Source organism: Falco peregrinus, chromosome 17, assembly GCF_023634155.1.
Source record: "Falco peregrinus isolate bFalPer1 chromosome 17, bFalPer1.pri, whole genome shotgun sequence".
Taxonomy (NCBI): Eukaryota; Metazoa; Chordata; class Aves; order Falconiformes; family Falconidae; genus Falco; species Falco peregrinus.
Window position 1 is genome coordinate 4,984,558 of NC_073737.1, and position 18,636 is coordinate 5,003,193.

The 18,636-nt window shown below is 48.8% G+C and overlaps 1 protein-coding gene across 5 annotated transcripts in view; it reads left to right on the forward strand.

Moving 5' to 3' along the window:
* The window catches only part of LOC101914268 (tetraspanin-15-like), a 99,132-nt gene that overhangs the window by 43,074 nt on the left and 37,422 nt on the right, over positions 1–18,636 (forward strand). For 2 of the 5 annotated variants that reach the window (XM_055820316.1, XM_055820318.1), the window contains 3 exons: positions 8,903–8,973; positions 9,346–9,582; positions 16,855–17,040. In XM_055820316.1, coding sequence (XP_055676291.1) covers positions 8,903–8,973; positions 9,346–9,582; positions 16,855–17,040 — 494 coding nt within the window. Of the gene's footprint in view, positions 1–3,592; positions 3,883–8,902; positions 8,974–9,345; positions 9,583–16,854; positions 17,041–18,636 lie in introns of all 5 variants that reach the window. The other 3 variants (XM_055820317.1, XM_005234274.3, XM_055820319.1) reach the window with 3 other exon arrangements.

An 18,636-nucleotide genomic window follows, 5' to 3' on the forward strand; every position in this document is an offset into this window, starting at 1 on the left:
AAATAATGCTTTTTGTTGTCATCTTTTTTGCCTGATTGTGCTGCTTATGTGTTCTCCTCCTGGCACAGAGTCTGTGCAGCCTGTGTGAACCCACTCAACCACCTCTGCAGAAGGGGGATGGTGACCGAGCGCTTCCCTCCTGCGTGAGCTTCAATCTGCAGTAGGAACCGGTGCCCCTTAGAGACCAGCCGCTAGTGAGTGTTGAATTAAACTTAACGATGCTGCATACAAAAATGGTTTTAAAATAGCCAAGTGATGCAGTCCAGGGGGCTTTTTCCTCACTGGAGCCAGTGGAGGACAGAGGCTGCAGGAAGGTGACTTTCAAGGGAGCATGACTGGTTTTAGCAATAAGCTATTTGGTCTGAATTTCTTCATGCTTGGCCTGAAAATATTTTGTAGCGTGACTGACACATCTAAGGAAGCAGCAGCCAAGGGATTAAAAAATATTTATGCATTCACTGTAGAGAAATTGGAGTTGGCTGTTAACCTACGCTCAGCGCATGGATGCTGGGCATCTCTGGATTCATGTGCTTTCTTGCTCTCCCGGGGATGTGTGGATTGATAACAAAATGTACTTGTTCATCTGGGGCTTGGGTGCACACAAACGTGCTTTTTGGTCGCCCCTCAGAGCTGCCCATTTATTTTTATTAAGTTTTTATTTATTTATATTTGGGGCTCCAAAGCTATACAGGGGTTAAAAGGCACTGAAAAGCGAGTTGATTCTTTATTACTTTTTTTTTTTCACTGCTCTGCTGTCTCTGAGCAGGTTTTCGTCTGTGACCACCAGAAAAAGCATCATTTTGGAGGCAGAATAAATCTTACCTATTTATTTGGCTGACAGAGGTTCTCTTATTTCCCCTGATATATTTTTCTTCCCGCTCCCACCCCCTACAGGTGTTATGACACATTTCTGGCTGTAAGCCCTTTCTCTCCCCAGGATATCAAATGACTGAATCTTGCTACTACTTGGTGCTAAGAGGAACTGTTGAGAGTTGGCTTTGTGCTGGCTTTTAATAACGTGTGTGAAGAGATACAGCAACTTTGGCAGAACAGCATCACTCAGAAATGATGATCTTGGGATGGGATGGTGGAGTAACACCTGTAGGTCCGTGGCACGCAGATATTTTGGATCTGCAAGTAAAGTCTGGCAGACTTATAAATGTTTTGCATTTGCAACTGGTACCAAAATATGCATCTGACTCGTGGCTGGGATTGTTTTCTACCGTGAGATGATGGCTTGTGGTGGCTTTGGATGCTCCTCCAAGGTGTGTTAAAGGATCTGGTGCTGACGGCAGGAGGGAGCTGAAGCCAGGAGGATTCTGTAGTGGGAGGTGTTGGGCTCTTTTATAGTTGTGCCTTGTGATGGCTGGAGGCATAAACGCCTTTAAATCCACCTAAGGATCACGTTTTTGGGGAAGAATAGTCAGCAATGGGTTTATTTCAGCCATTGCGCGGTTCTACTCTTATTCTGAAGCTCCATAATGATTAATACCTGATTCTGATCTTGTTTTTCCCTGCTTTTCATCCTTATGGCTGAGTTAACATCATCACCATTGCATCCAAGACGTGAGGTTTAGTGCCAGAATGTGGAAAAGACCTAAAAAGAATTTTTTTTTTTTTTTTAAAAAAAAAAGCTGTTGAAGTGGCATATCTGCTTCTAGGTCTCCAGCTCCTGGGAAATGGCAAAGCCTGGGAGCTTTTTGGGTAGAGGGGGTGACTAAAGCCAAGCTGTGTTATTACAGGAATGTAAATGAATTGGCTGTGTAGTTACAGGCCACGGGGCTGTGCATCACCTCGGTGAAACGTGCTGCTTCCCTGAGATCCTAGAGAAGGAAACTCAGCCCTGAAGCCCTGGGCATACAGAAGACCACTGAACAGGGCTCTGCTCAACCCAACCCCCAGTTCCACGTGTGGGTTTCCAGTTTTTTTGTTGGAGGAGCTCAGCAAGCTGGGAAAAGCTTTTCTGGGTATGCACAGGTAGTGATTTTTAAATTTCTCTGTAGGTTCTTGCTTTCCCTATATCGCATCCTCTCCTGCCAATGGTGGCTTGGGGCAGCAAGTCCTTGTTGCTAATGCTGGGCTACCTGGATCCCTGATATACTCAGGAGTATTTTTTTTTTTATTATTTCTTGAAGTCCTGGGCATGAGAGCAGGGTTGCGCAGCTGGGCTGAGCAATGCTGATTTATCATCAGGGCTGTAAATCAGGCTTGTGGCTTAGGGAAGAACCAGAAGCTGCTCTGGCGTTTGAGCCAGAGGCTCAAAATCGAGGCGTTTTATTGCATTAGAAGCTTTGTTTTCCTCCGTTGCCATATGAGGGGGTGTGCCGGTCCAGGCTTGGCCACATGTTGGTGGGAAGGAGCTTGGAAAGAGCCTGTGTTTCCTTACAAGCCCCGATCTCGATGAATTTTCTCCAATTCCCAGGCTGTACGTTAGCAGCTTAACCACGCGTTAAGCATGTGAGTTACAAAATCTCTCTGGAATATCTGCTGCGACTTATTGCAGAAAGATGCGACTCCCTCTGCCACGCCAGCTGACGTTGGATCTCTCCCACCCATTGCGACGGTGCAGTTGATCCTGCTGCAGAGCTTTGGCTGGAAAAAGCCGAGCAAATCGCAGGAGGGATGTTTGCTGGGGATAAAATGACGGCTGGTTGATCGTGGTGGCATCCGTTCTGGGCAAATCGTAACAAGCTCAGGATCTTCCAACAAGTTTGGGTTTGGGTTTTGGTTTTGTTGTTGTTGTTGTTGTTGTTGTTGTTTTTTTTTAAAGCAAATGTGCACCATTAAGGCTGGGGGGAGGAAACGATCAAGGAAAATACATGCTCAGAATAATTTGTGGATAATTAAACTCATCTGACTCCTCTTGAGAATGGAGGGGGAAGGTTGTTTTTCCTGAAGCTGCTGTATGATTTCTACAGCCCTGTGGCTTTATTATTTAGCATATTTAGCCAGGTATCTTATGGCAGCGGATTAAACATCCGTGGCAGAGAGTAAATCTGGGCATGGGAGTGAGAAATGGATGGAGCAGGAAGATTGCTGCACCTCCATCCATACTTCCCAGGCACAGACCACGGGGCCGAGGTGCAGAGAAGTTATTTTTAGGTTTTAGTTATTTTTAGTGTTGGGAACCCATGGAATGAGTTTATCTGCTGTGGGTTGATTAGCGAGGCTTTTTAATGGGGACAGCTGTGGCGACTCAGTGTTTTGGAAAGTCTTTGGGGTTGTGGCTTCCCAGTGGGTTTTACCCCGTGCTGCAGGGAGCATAGCTTGCTAGAAAATGGAATAAAATTCCTGTTTTCCTGAGGTCTATGAAGTAATAAATCTCTAAAAAAAGCCAGGAAAAGGTGAAGCTGCCATCTATGAGCTACAACTTCATCTTCATTTTGCAATTTTAAGTTCTCTGCTGGCAAAACCTGATTTCTTGGGGCTATAAGCCCAGCAGCGTCTGTACCCTTTGGCATGTACTAGCCCAAATTATAAGTGATATTTTGCTGAAGCAGTATCTGTCAGATGTCCCACCATGTCTGTGTTGCTTTGGGTGGTTGGTTGGGGTTTTTTTTCCCCTGTGTTTTTCTTTTTTCTTTTAACCCAGCTGAGCTCTGTGTGTTTGCATCCACCTGCTTGGCTCCAGCACTGAGGCTCTGCGGAACAAGTGGCCAGAAAGGAGATGCCAAAACAGTTAAAAAGCGAGGAAAAAGAAGTGACCCCAGTGACTGGGGCCTTCAGGAGCTGCAAGGAAGGAAGCGGAAACTCTGGGCATGTATGAACCTCACAAATACCCGGCAAGAAGGCAATGCTGTCCACCTGCTCGGATTAAATTGCAGAGCTTTGAGCTGCAGAGGCTGGGAGTATCAGTCCCTTCCCAAGGGGATAATAAAGCAGGTTGGTGGAGGACTGCTCTGTCCCATGCTATTAGAGGTGATGCTTTGCAGATGAACACTGACCCAGGAAGATGCTCGAGTGTGATTGAACCGCGGGAGCGAGTGACTCCTCTTCTCCATATTGCTTTTCTCCCCGTCGTGGGCACGGCGGCTGTAGTGAGCCTGGCACCTCCGAGCCCTGCTCCCTAGCCCTCCTCATGTAATCAGTGTTTTACAAATCAGAAAATTGCACATTAATGCTTTGGTTTTATTCCTGCTCATCGTTTTCCAGCCTTGCTTGCTTATTATCCTAACTCCTTGGAGCGATTTCTCCTCCCACCCCCCTGCTGCTTACTTTGTTCTTTTATAGCTGCCGTGCTCACAGTCGAAGCAAACCAGCTGTGCTGTGGTTTGCAGCGGTACAGATTAACATTTTCCACTTTAATCACTGCCTGCCTGGGAAGAAAAAAAAAATAAATACAGGCCAAGTTGTCAATCGAGTAATGCAATTGCACCGTGGAAGGTCTTTTTCATTTGCTGCTGGGTTTAGGAAACGGTTGGTGCTTTTAGCTGCTGCGGGGGGTGGGTAGCAAAGCCAAGGGAAGCACGTAACGTGGGATCTGGTGCTTGGAATTGATGTGCAACACGTAGGGTTTCATTTGGAAACCTCGGTTTCATTTATTCATGGCCCAATAAAAAAGAAATTACTCCTGCACGTGGCTCGAGCGTGGGGTGTAAAAAGCGTGCGGGTAATTTATTTTTCCAGCAGGACAGATGTGGTGTTGGAAAGACCTGGGAGAAGGAGGGACTGGGACTTGCTGTTGCCTGTGAAGATGGAAAAACTAGCCCTGAGAATATATCCAGGGAGGAAAAATCATGAGATGATGAGCCTCTGTGCTTTTAAATGAGGAATTCCTACTAGTGGGAACTTTGCAACAACAGAAATGACAGTGCTGAAGGGCACAGGTGAAAGTGGCGGAATAAAGCCTCGGAAATCCCACATCAAAGCTTGCAAATGGGGCTAAGATTAGCACAAATGTTTGCTAATGAAGTCGCAAGGATGAGTAAAATTTCAGGGGTTTTGTGGCTCTGGTACAACAGGGAGTAAAACCAGACTCTGCGCCAGCGAAGGAGCAGTGCCATGGTGTGACAGCCCCAAGCCGAGGCAGTTTGTCAGTTAAACCCTTCTTGCTGTTCAGCTGCAAAACTTTTCTTTTTTTTTTTTCCCCAGGTAGGATGTTCACCGTGGCTTGTTTGCAAAAGGAGAGCGGATGAGAGAGACAGCAGCGCTGCTTTTCATGCAATTAAATGTTAAATTAGTTGGCAGGAGCTATAATTTGCGTGCTCTCGTGTCTGGCTGAAGAAGGATGGAGCGAGGCTGCGGTGTGCGGCTGTTTCCCTGGCTGGGAGCTCATAGGATGGATCCCGTCCCTGCAGCGTGCCTGGGGTGAAGTGCTAAACCTTAAATTAGCACTTTCCAATCTTAACTTGGCTCTAGGGAAGTGCAGCAGAACCCTGTGAAAAGCCTCGCTAATTAATTTATGCAGTGGGCCTCGTTAAGGCACTGAACCCAGACATGGAAGCAGCAAACGCTGGCAGTTCCCTTAGCCTTTCCAGCTGCAAGCTGGCCCTTGCTGTCCCATTTAAATGAGTTTTGGAGCCGCTAAGGGATTTTTTTTGGCTAGCCCACTCTGGGGTGCAGCAAAGGGACCCCTCAGGCTGCCCAGTTTGGGCAAGGGGCTGGGGAATGGGTGAGGAGCAGGCAGCCTGCAGCAGCCGCTTCCACCTAGCAGCTTAGCAAAATCATTGAGTGGATCTCCACCAGGTCCCAGATCTAGGGGTTTTCTTGGCCGTGAAACCCGTCTAAAAGGTCCCCAAACCCCTTTTTGCCCCTCTGGCTGCTTGCACAGGACTCGTATCTGCTTATGTATGGGTCTCCTCTTGCATGGGAGCACGGACAAATCCTGCTTAAGGTCCTTTCCGTACTTCTAGGAGGCAAAATTTCATCTGCAAAGGTAAAAGGCTTGTCAGTGATTTGCAATTAATATGCTGGGAACCCCTGCTCAGGGGAAGAAGCAGCATCTTTATTGAAGGTGCTTGGTATGCTGGCTGCATGCGGAGCTGACCGAAGCACCACCGAGAGCACATTCATAGCACAACTTGGTACTTTGGAGGGTTTGGTGTGTTTTCCTGCAGCCTTAGTTTTTTGTTTTATTGGTTTAATATCGCAGACTTTCTGCCTGTAAAGCCAGGAGTGATCTGTAGGGTGGGAAGGGAGTTCCCATCCTCCGGGCATTGGAGGGGGACAGGGCTCTGCCGATGGAAAATCTCCCTCCAGCAGCAGCGTCACCCCCTCAAATGGCTGCAGACCCCCAGATTTTGGCCACTGGTTGATGTCCAGTGGTTTGAATTGTCTGGAGCATTAAACACTGGCTGAGTCATTTCTTCCTGAAGTTAATGATTGCCTGGGCCTGATGCTGCCAGCACTGGCGTCATGTTAATGATTAAAACCCATAAATAAGGGCTTGCTCGTTCCCTATGTGCAAAGCCACTCTACGACCTTCCCGCAGCCTTGCTGGATGGGGCAAAAAAAAAATAATAACTCAGGAATAAACCCCACCCTGATCCCATCGCCCTTCCCGCTCCCTCCGTAACCCAAGAGCATCGTGCCGAAGTGACATTAAATAGAGCAAAGTTTCATGTTCTGTTTAAATTTGTACCGCAGAATTTATTCCACTCAACGTTAAGCTTTTTAAAAGCTACGTCTGCCTCTCCCTCGTGTCCGGCAGGGCTTGTGCATTATCTACCCATTAGGGTAATGTTAGTATAAATAAATGGATGATTTAAGGTTGGCTCTTGTCTGCTCATCTCTGAGTGCATCTCTCTGCAAGCAGCAAAGGATCCGTATGCATTTGCGCTGTCAGAGGAGTGCTTATTCTTTATCATCCCTTTTGCAGAAAGGAAAGCACGGTATAAAATGCTACTTGCTTGGAAAAGTGGGAAAAAAAAAAATTAACCCCCCTCTGGATGCCTAGTGAAGGGAGTTTTCCCTTGCTAGGGAAAATGCTGAATTCCTGCTGGTGCTCCCTGGGAGTGGGAGCTGGGAGGAGGACTTGCTGCTGCATTTATAAATGTGCTTTTGTTGGAATCAAGGAATTTTGAAGGGCTATAAAAAGAATTCCCAATTGATATGTGGGATTGCTGTGTCCCTGCACCAGCAATCTTCCTGGCCCGAGGTCTGATGTGCGAAAATCTGCGCGGTGGAAAGCAAATCTGTCCTTTCTTGAGCGTGTTAACGGTGTTGTATAGAAGTCGTGGGAGAGTTTTGTTGCAGTTCCAATCCCTGCAGGCACAAATCTGGGTGGTTTTTTTTTTTTTTTTTTTTTGTTTTGTCTTTTTTTTTAGGAATGAGTTGCACAGCGTAATTAACTGCTCATGGAATATCGGGTGTAAATTACTGGCTGATGGAGAAATGATGCTGGGGAAGAGCCTGTGATGTGCTCGCGGTGTGCATTACATGATTTATACTGCTGGAGGTTTGGGGCTTGCCTGGGATTCGGTGGAGAAGGGGAAAGAGCCTGAAATTATGGGCAAAACCTCGGATGAACCAAAGTTTTACGGTGAATCGTTCCGTTAAGCATGGCTTCAAATTAACGTGAAAACTTTAGGCCACGTTGAGCGTTATCTATAGACCCGATGGTTTAAGTCTGGCTTAAATCTGCTGCTTTGGCCACCGGTTAGCTGTGTCACGCCTGGGTTTGTAGGGAAATGCTATTTCTCCCTTGCTCTGCTGCACGCTAAGTTGGCTTCTGAATTAAAGCGCAGACAGCATATTATATAAATAGATGAACGCGCAGAGGTTTAGTCGTCAAGTGCCAAGATTTCTCCGTGCAACAAGTCAAAAAGAAGCCCAGCACCCCCCGTGCCGGTGCCGTCACACTTGATAGAGATTAGACAACCAAGAGAAAAGTCGCAGGGACAAGCAGGTATTTTAATCTTTTTTTAATTGACTGTTCTCCTGGATGCAGCATCCTTCAAAAAGGGAAGGAAGGGTGGAGGAAATACATCGTGCACCTCCCCAAATGCCTCTTGCTCGGTGTTGGGGTTTCTTCTTCCAAGCAGAGGTTGGTAAAAAGAAAAGCTCTGCGCTGGCGAGGCTGTCGCTGTTTTCTTCCCTTGCACGGGTATTCACAGCACTGGCTTTCCTGGGTGTTAGCAAAATGGAAAGTGATGGTATAAACCAGGCTCCAAAGCACTAAAAGTTCATTTGAAATTCATTTGGGTTTTTTTGTTTTGTTTTGTTTGGTTTGTTTGTTTGTTTGTTTTTTTAAACGGGGAGGAAAGTTGACTGCTCTTTGCTCGTTGAGTCTGATCACAGCCAGCTGTAGCTAAATTGTGTCCAGAAATGTCATTTTGGGGATGTTTCACCCCGTTGCCATACCATGAAGTATAATATCCTCAGTGTTTGGGATCTGTTGGCCACTGAAACTCTCATCCCATCTCTGCTCTCACACTTGCAGCTTATAAAGTAAAAGCAAAGGGAATGTGATCTCTTCTGCTGCGCTGAATGACTCTATGTCTGCTAAAAGCTGGGTAAATACAGCTCCCACGTCTTTGGGTGCAGCCCTGAGTCACTGTTGTTTCTTCAAACCCTGCTTCAAATTCCCCATTTGGCCACCCCAGAGAGAAGCAGCATCTTCCTCCCGAGAGCTGGGGTTTCCAAACATCTCCCAGGCCACGACCCGCGGCACAAGTGATGCCCCTTTTTCTTCCTATTTCAGATCCGCAGCGAGTCAAGCTGCACAAATGAAGGGTTCCCCTTGGTGCCGGGTGCCCCTCGGCATCATCACAGACCAGCTGCAGTCGCCGCTTTTCCAAGCTCCTCTTTTTGCTCTTTTTGTTAAATACCATTTTTACACTTTCTAGCGCTACGTACAGCCGTGGGGTCTCCCGGTGCTGGTTTCTTGCTCCCCACACCTTTTCTTTCAAGCGTTACACCACGTCGAGCCTGGGTGTAATAATTTCTTTTTCCTTCTTCCTAGTTGCACGAGCACCAGGCGGCTCAAGGCGGTGTCGAAGGGGAGGCGTTGCACGCAGTAGGAAGCGGCAGCAGGTAAATTCGGACATAGCTCTCCAGTCCTGCTCCGAGCAGCTGCCTGGGCAGCCCCTGGCCTGATTCTTGCTGGATTTTGGGCTGCTGCTTTTACCCATTGTTACTGCAGGATCGCTCCCAGGATGGCTGCAGGATTGCAGCGAGCTCTTCCAGCACGCTGGCAAGGGCGCGAGGCACCGACAGCAACGCGTTTGCTGTTAATGATTTGCTACAGATCCACCCCTGCACCAATTTTGGGGCTAATTGTCAGAGCAAACCTACTCGAGCCGAGCTTTGCCGTTGCTCTCAGCAGCCAAACCAAGCAACAAACGCAGCAAAGGGTTAACGCTGGCTGCTTGTGCCTTCCCTCTGATCGCTCTCCCCTCCTGCCAGGCGGAAGTTGGAGCGATCAGCTCAAGTTCAAGGCTCGTCTGTGTGCATGTGTACGCTCTTTCAGCTCGGCAGCGGACACCAGGAGCCGGCCGGAGCAGGGAGGATCTGGCAGGCAGCAGCGAGCAAACCCCTCTCACCGGAGTCGCAAGGATGGCCCAAGCCTCCGAGTGCCGAAATTCCCACTTCTATTACTACAGCATCAAATTTGCTTTGTCCACCTATGCCACCCTCTTCTCGGTAGGTGCTTCTCTGTCCTTCCTGGTGTTTCCCCCCACCATGCTGCCCCTGTGGGTTCGATTTGACTTTTCAGTGTCAAAATTTCCCCTTCCCAGGCATCAAATCTTGGCGGGAAAACGCGGTGCCATGAAGCCCCCCTTGCTTGGCACTGGCTGGGTCCAAAATGGGCAATCTTGGGCAAAACTGTGGCTTTTCGGTGCATTTAAGAGCATTTCCCTGGGTCTGCCCTTCCCCAGAACTGCTCTTGCAAATCCCCGGTGGCCAAGAGTCACGTTTTGAGGCGTTTGGAACATAAACAAGGAAATTTAATGTTTTTACCACCCAAGCACCCGTCGGGTGGTGTTGCCAGCCAGATCTCCCCTGCCCGCCTCTGCTGTTGCCTTTACGCTGTTCAACAGGGATGAGGCATGAACGCAGGCATCGAGTGGCGGGTATTTGAGCCCTGTTAGTTATTTTAAGAGGAAAAAATAAAACTTACTCTTAAGCAATTTTGAATCACTGAGCTATGGTCGGGGCAAGCCTTCCCTGGCACCTGGGAGGTGCAAACCCATGTCAGAGCAGGGGAGGGGGAAGCAAGCAATTCCCCTTCCCTTTAGGATCTGTGCATCCTCAGTTAACGCGTGAGAGATGAAGTGAGCATCTTCCCAGGGTTAATCTTGCATAATCCAGTCCATATTTACAGATATTTCCTCCTGAAGTTGAAATAATCCTCTTTGCCCCGTGCATGGCTGCCTGCTGGGCGTGTGTAGTGGTATGCATCCCTAATTGTATAGGTGTAATTGCAGAAATTTCTGCGTGAGTTCCCAGGCAGGCTGTGAACGGTAAACGGGGCTACAGGCAGAGTTTGGAAACGCTTTTTATTTCCTGATTTATTTGTTGGTTTTGAGGAATGAGCTCACTGGGAGGGCAGTGCTCACCTGCACTAGCTGGGGATAGCGAACCCCGTTGTCTCACTGTGCTGAATGACTTGTGCCCACACTGGGGTATTAATGAGAATAAGAAAAAAGAGGGGTTTTTTTGTAGAACATCTCACAGATTTCCTTGTGGCCTGCTGGATAGGAAGGCTCCCAAGGGTAGAGGAGATTTCAGTATGTCCTGCAGTGTGGGCAGGACCCTCATTGGACTCTTACTGCGCCCATCCAGACTGAAAAAAAATCCAGATTTCTTAACTCGTTTGGGGCTGCAGTGTGAGTTTTTGGGGAAGGATAGTGCAATATTTTTGCTTGCCAAATCAACCTGCAGAAAAACCTGTCACTGTGGCTTTGGTTTCTCAGAGCCGAGTTTTGCTCGGTTTGAGGTTTCCCCAGATGCCTTTAAGCAACTGCAGGGATGGGGAGGAGGCGCAGGGTGGGTTTTTTTTCTCCCAGTTAATCCGAACTGAGATCAGGGTTCGCAAGCGTAGATTAACGATGAGGCAGCCTCGATGCCAGATGCTTATTAATGGCTGGGGCATTTTGGGGTGCTCGGTGGGGCATCCTGGCAAGTCCACCAGTCAAGAGTAACTCCCAGCAACTGGAAAATAGCTGTAAAAAAGCCACTTTGAATTGCTCCGACCCAGCCTGCCTTCAACCCTGGGACAGTCCTTGCGTGGGGACATTGTCCCATCGAATCCACACGGATTGCGCGGCTCCTGCGAGGTTTTCAGCTGCCTGACCTACTTCTGGCCTCATTTGCACATGTTGCCGCCGTATTAATTCAACGGTGCTGCCAAACCTTTCAAAGCCTCGTTAACCAGACGTGACCGGGGCTGAGTTTCTCTCTGGCCAAATGCATTCATTAAAAAATGATTGTGTAGGAACTTCTCGCTGGTATTGCATGAAGGCTTTGAAAATTTAACATCCCTCCCTGAGAGTAAAAATTCAGTGCAAGAAGACTTGAGTTGGTTTGCCATGAAGGATCAAGGAGGTTTGGGGTGAGATGCATCACGGTTTGCCAGCGTAGGGTTGTCCCAGCCTGCAGAAAACTGGTGCTAGTGCCGCTAGATCCTTTCCAGTACCTTCAGATAATGAAAACACAGATAATGAAGGTGGGAAAATCAGTAAAGGAGCGTGGGATAAGCCAGAGAGTGGCTTTGTACCCAACATGGAGCAGAAGGGCAGAAAGGTTCAAGCATCGCGGGTTGGACCAGCTGGTTTTGTACAGGTAGATTTAATCCTTGTTGAGGATTCAGCAGAGCATAGGTTTGAAGTTTTCTTTTCAAAAAGAAATGCTGCTTTCCTTTTCTTACTTTTCCATAAAAGTCAAAACTTCTGGTTTAATTGACCCTTATAAAAGCATATTTTTTACATTCCTTCGTACCATCAGCAGTTAAGCATTATGCAATTTGTTAATCGTATTATTAATCCTGTGCTTCTAGCTTTTAATGTCTAAGAGCATTCAGCGCATTCTATATCACAGTTTCTTGCCTGTATGTTGCAATAAAACTTCCTGAGGAGGAGCAGGAGTGCTCTGCCGGCTAATTTGGAGGGAGATGGGTCTTCAAATCTGGGAAGAACGATTCTGTGGTGAGCTGGGGATTTGAAAAACAAGAGTTTTGCCCTTAGTTTGGCACCTCTGGTCATCTTGGATGGAGAACGAAGTGACGCCCCGTTCCCTTTTCTACTGCCCGGTCCAGTGCTCTGACTCATGTCATCTGGCTGCTGGGGTCTGCGTGGGCTTGGAGCCACCGTCATCGTGACTTTTTGGTGTTCCCAAATAAGGAGAAATTACTGCCTCGCGTTAGCGTAGCGTTGACTCATCCAATTAATGCTGATCACCCTGGGACGAGCCATGCCTGCCGCTTGGCCCTTGGCAGCCTTTGATGTCGCGCTGCTTCGGCCGCGTTAACATCCCCTTGGATTCGTGGTACCTGCTTGCTCGGCGTGTGGTTGAGAGTAACTCCTGTCACTTGGGTCTTTTGGATCTTGGGCGCGGGGCTCGTGGCATCTCTGGGATTTTTAGGATGGGGTAGGGCTGTGTATGTCTCTCGTTAGCACTGGTAGGACTATGTGTGTCTCGTTGGTGTTGAGTGGCTGCCTCCGTGCCCAAGCCAAGTCGTGCAAGGATGGAGAAGCAATTACAAGCACCACAGAGCCCATGGCTCCAAGAGAGCTTTGCAAACTCCTTGTCTCACCTGTGGGTTAGCTGCGAGCTCAAGCCACCTATTCGGCACCCTTAAACCCTGCTGGCATCATCAGAGCTGTGTATCATACTATTTTCTGTTCGTTAATTGCCTTTCCATCCCACTTCTTGACCTCCAGGTCTCTAAACAACTCTGTGATCAGTGGGACAGTGATTTCCACCTTTAGCTCTTCTCCTTCCCAGGTCCTCAGCTCCCCACCCCAGCCTTTTCCTTGCCATTAGATGGAGAAAAGCCTGCAGAGGAAACCCAGCATCTCTGCTATCCCACAAAGAAGAGAGGAGGTTGGAGCGAAACAGCTTTGGAAATAGGCTGCAAAGGTGGGGAAGGGGCTCGGGCAGACCTGCAGCTCCTCATCACCCCGAGAAAAGCGCTCTTTACACTGTCAGCTTTTGCAGAATCCCCCCAAGGACTGCCGAGTTGTTTTGCTTCTTGGCGCCAGAGCCGATTTGAGGGGGCTGCACAAAAGCCTTATCGCAGCGTGGTGCGACACGTCAGGTCTTTCCGAATCCATTGGGAAACAGCCCCATGCTTAACTGCGGCTTTGGAGGCTGCTAAAATCCTTCCCAGGGAGAAGGGGTTGGACATAGCGACTTGTACCAGGCTAAGAAATCCAAGTTTGCTATTTTATCTGTCCAGGAGTATGGGAGGGAGGGAGGAGAGGAAGTCACGGGGGTCCTTGTTGGGGTGGGAATGGAAGTTGGACACCCCGGGGTGGCTGCTCGCTACCTTCCATCTCCTGCCCACTCAGCCCCTACAAACTCCAAGAAGCACTAAAGCCAAACAGGGCTGAAATTAAAACCAAAGGTGATTTCTTGCCAGCTTTTAAGAGGACAATTGATGCAGGATGCCTTCACCGCAAGGTCTGGTGGAGCTGCAGCCGCCCCCTTGGCTTCCCCCATGGTGATGGTTCCATCGTACAGTTATTATCCTGTAGAAATGAGGTAATCATCCTCTCATTAGAGGGTACTTGCAGGTTTGCTTTTTCTCTTAGATGCATTGCAGAGCAGTTGTAATTAGCGGCTGCTGTCTATCCTGGTGTTTGCGCTCTATTAAGGTGATCACTGGGCAATTAACATGTAACTGCAGAGGATTTACCAGCAAACTTCATTATGTGCCTTACCATGTCATCGAGTGTAGGTGGTAGAAAAGGGATGTGATGCCAGGAATCAAAAATATCCGTGCTGATTGAATTTGTAGCGCGTAAACAACCCCCCCTGCCCCACCCACCCCCTCCCCCCCAGCAACCCGGTGATGGAAACCAGGGCAGCCAGGCTCTGCAAGGGGTGGTGCAAGGTTTTCCTGCACCTCTTGGTGCTCTTCTCTGGGTTAAGGGGGGTGGGATGATCAGTTTTTTGATGAAGTTATTCCCCTCGCAGTTTTTTACGGTGCTGTGTAAATCCTGGCAAATACTTTGACATCGCCGGTTTGCTCCAAACCCATCATTTTTTCACAGAAACGCCGCTTCTCAGGGAATGGCTGGTCTTTCTCCCCAGCTATTTATTTTCCATCCAAATCCCTCCACCATCCATCTTGCAACAGCAGCGCTCCCCGCTCATCCTTCCAAGCGAGCCTTCCTTTGCAATCTGCCTTTGCTGGGAGATGTGCCAGTGTATCCATCCCTTTCCTCGAGGTGTGTGTTGCTTTGCAAGATGCTTCCTTGTGCTTGAAGCTGCTTTGAGGAGAAGCAACTCTTTTCTTTTTTTTTTTTTTTTTTTTTTTTTTTTTTTAGTTGAAGGGTGCTTTTTAGCAGGCGAGGTGTGGAGATGGGCTGGGATCCAGCCTGCAGCACTAATCCTTTGGAAATCATGTTGCAGGGGGCTGGGTGACCTTTTAAACTAGGAGCTAAGAAGGAGGAGAGCCAAGAAATTCAGGTAGATCAGCTCAGTCTTTGCTTGTTAGTCCCAAGGACTAGTTGGAGTTGCTTGGACATACATAGGACGCAGCCTTTTCTAAGCCATGAAACCCAAAAAAATCCGTGCAGCGTGGTTTGGGTTGCCAGCAGCATCTCCCCATGCCATGTAGTGCCTTTCCCCCCTTGCACTTGCTTCCCCCAACCCTTGCACTTGCTTTTTCCCCCCCCCCCTTGCACTTGCTTTCCCCCCCCCTTGCACTTGCTTTCCCCCTGCCTTGCAATTGCTTTTCCCCCCCCCGCACTTGCTTTCCCCCCCCCCCCCTTGCACTTGCTTTTTTCCCCCCCCCTTCCTTGCACTTGCTTTTTTCCCCCCCCTTCCTTGCACTTGCATGGCAAGTAAGCGGGGCGTGCCCCGCTCCAAAAAAGAGGGATATTACGCACGGCACTGGTCACGGATTTTCCCTGCCAAAGGGATGACCGTGGAGATGCTGGGAGGATGGACCAGCACCACTCTGCAGCAGGCTCATGCCAGCCACGTGCTTTAAGTCAAGGATGCTTTTCGTCCCTGGAAAAGCTATTTTTAAGCAACGCACGTGCCCATCCTGAAAACCCTCCTCGGTTTCCCTCCCTTGGTAGCAGCTGACGCCCATCCCATGCATGCTGCTTCCTCAGCCCCTTGAGCATCCTGCTCTCAACCCCCCTCCCAGGTTTGCTCCGTGTACTTTCTGTGATCTCTATCCTCCCTCCCATCACAGATGGATTAATTAAAATGGGGAAAGTGGTTCGGAATGGCAGGGATTAGTGGGGATCGCATGGTGTGCGTTAATGTCTACCCCCCGCCTTCAAAGCCAAATGTATTTCCTGGGACACCGTATAAGAGCTAAACATTAAATCAAACCTAATCCCAAGCCACTGACCTGATACTTAAAATAGAGTATAGAGATGAAACTGTGATTAAAAGCCTGTTATCACAAATAGGCCTGCCTGTTTAGTTTCAAATAACTAAACTGCCTGTAACGTATCACACGTCTAAATTTCGTTTTCTGAAAGATTTCAATTCCTTTATAGATGAGATGGAGCCTGGAAGCAGACAGTGATTGATAGACATTAACTAGCTACAAAACCGCACCAGAAATAGTGTCCAGGCAGAACAGAGAAGAAAAGAAATCAACCCCCCAAAAAAGCAAAGATTTTGCATTAGAATTAAGGATCAAATTGCCAGTGTGAATTAACAAGAAGAGTTTGAGCGAACTCATCAGGAGCTACGAAGCCTTTTGGAAAGAAAGGTGAAAGTGATGGAAAAGGAGCAACAAAAAGGGTTTTTCCTCCTCTTTGGAGATGTAGGGTTTTGACCACGGGTGTCTGCAGCCAGGGGCTTTCCCCCGGGAGTCTCCTGCTGGGATATGGGATGGGGAGAGCTGCCAAAAGCCCCGTGGAAATGGCTCTGGATGCCGCTCGTTTTCCTCGCTGACCTTTTCAGGTGTCGGCTCGGCGCCGGCTGAGAAGTGACTCGCCTTCGGCTGTGCCGCAGGGCCGACGGGCACGATGCGAACAGCTCCTGACAGCACAAAACGCTCGGGGTAGCGTTGCTGGCTTTGATGTTGGAGCTGAAGGGATGCAAACAGCCCTTCTTGGAGCCCCGCTTTATCCCAGCATCGTTAGGCGCTCTTTCTCAATTAGAGGCTGATTCGTTGAAGGGGGAGAGAGGGGAGGAGGGTTGTCATAAATAATCCATTGCTTTTCTTTATGGCACTTTTCATCCAGGGATCAAAAGCGCTTTGTAAGGGTGCAGAGAATTCCGTTTCCAGTTGTCAGTGCCGGTGTGGGAAGGGAGGGTGAGGGGCTCGCTGTGGGTCTGGGGGCAGGTTGGTGCTTGAGCCAGGTGTGAAAATGATGGAGTGAAATTAGTCGTTGTGGGGACGGTGCTAAGGGTGGAATCTGGGAGATGGGCTGTTGGTGTTAATGACTACCAGCCTCTGGGTCTATCAGACCTGAGGTGAGCACCAAGCTGAGCATCCAGACAGACCATAGGGATACAAGCAGGATAGGGGAGAGGAAAAACCTGGCAAAACCCAGCTTGAAGCTGTCCAGCTATAACAGCCACGCTGCGATTATACATCCCCTTCCCAACCGGCAGAATAACAGCCCGAAGGGGATGTGCCAAGTGCTGATGGCACCGTTTGGGGTTGGATGTTAAATGTCCTGGAGTTGGGTGGGTTTTCCTTGGCTGTCTGGGACATCTTCCACCTCTGCTTTTTCCCTGTTGGTGTCTGAATCCCATCCCATGCTTCCCTTGCAGATCCTCGGCCTCGTGATCCTGTGCGTTGGGATTTATGCCGAGGTGGAGAGGCAAAAGCACAAAACCTTGGAAGGGATCTTCCTGGCTCCGGCCATCATCCTCCTCCTGTTGGGTTTCACCATGTTTGGAGTCTCCTTCGTCGGCATGGTGGGGAGCCTCAGGGACAACCGGACACTGCTGAAGACGGTAAGACCGATACCGTGCAGCCTTCCGGGTGGTCTGGGTGATCTCCAGGAGGAAAACTAATGCGTCCTAATGAGTCACCAGCATAGCTTACAGCAACGGTGGGCCCCTTCCTGGATTTAACCGCTTGCATGATGTGACTGCTTGGTGTTTTCATCTCACCTATGAAGTCAGAAGAGGGGTATCAGGGAGAGGATGTATTTAAATTGTAGAGCTGGCATGCCAATTTCCCTGTTTCCCACAGCTGAATCCCTCCCAACACCTGCAGGAAGCACCGCTGCCTTCCTCCTGGGGTAACAAGGGAGTTATTCTGGGGGCTGAGGTCCTGTCTCTGGTGGAGCAAAGTTTATTTTAGCCGTGACCATGCCAACAGAAAATAGCTTCGTTTCCTTTTGCAAGGGAGCTCTTAGCAGAGAGAAGAGTTACTTTTGAAGTCCAAACTGGAAGAGATCCAGGACACCAGGGCAAAGCTGTTCACTCCTAACCTGCTCTCCGGGCGTTTTGTCGGTGTGTCGAGCATCTGACCACCTGTCCTCCCTGCAGCTCATCATTGCCCTTGCTCTGGGGTAGCACCCCTGCCTCCAGCGAGGAGCAGGAGGCTGCAGGGTTTTATAAGCTGAATTATAAGCCATTCCCGCCATTCCAACGGGAATGAAGCTTTTCCATCGCCCTCCTCCTGGCCCAGTGTCCATCAGCGAGCTCCGTGACAGCTCTGTCGGCTCTTTGGCTGCATCCAATGCTCCCTCAGTGAAGAAGTTGCTTTTGGTTGAATAATCCGTGCTGGTCCGTGGAGCCTTCCCACCAGCGCACGTGTGCCTTGCATGCTGACAGCTTGCGTAACGCCTTCGTCCCCCACTGGTTTGGGTTGATTAGTTTATTCAAATCAAACACTCCGGGTAGCTAGTGCTCACTTGTACCGGCTTGCAATTTTGCTTTTAAAAAATTGCTCAGCATTTGCATTTCCAATTAATACAGATGGAAGCCCAGATCAGAAAACCAATATTGTCTTTGCTTCTGCGTGAGCAGATGAAATTATCGTTGCTTTTTGATACGTCTGGTTTTGTGCCACCTGTGATAGGTGGTGGTTGGCGTTGCACTTGAAGAGGTTGCAGGGATCAAAGTGAGCGAGCGGCAGCGGTTCCCCATCAAATCTCTGTTGCAGCGAGGTACCAGCTGCTCTGTTTGAGGGCTGCCTCCTAACCCCGGTGTCTGGAGGAGTCGCTGAGTGCCCAGGGACATCCCCTCCAAGTGATACTTGTGATGTTGAAATAGCCCCGATAGCTTGCTAGCTTAAAAACTAATTTTTAATTAATTCCCTGTCAGCCAACCTTTTCTTTCTGTTTGGATGCTAAGTGGTAACGGTGGGCATTTCCCCTAATCCCTCTTTAACATATAACCCTCTTTCTCCTGTCCATCAAGGCAATTGGGAAAGCTCTGTATTTCTTTACCATCTAAGCCTAGAAAATATTTTTCTGCCAAAGCTGAAGTTACGTTGCTTGCGGAGAACATTTCATCTTCCTTTTCCTTTGTCTGCTTTTAAAGCTATTCACTCTTGTGTTCATTCTATTTAGGCTTGTTCCAAAGAAGATAAGTACTTCA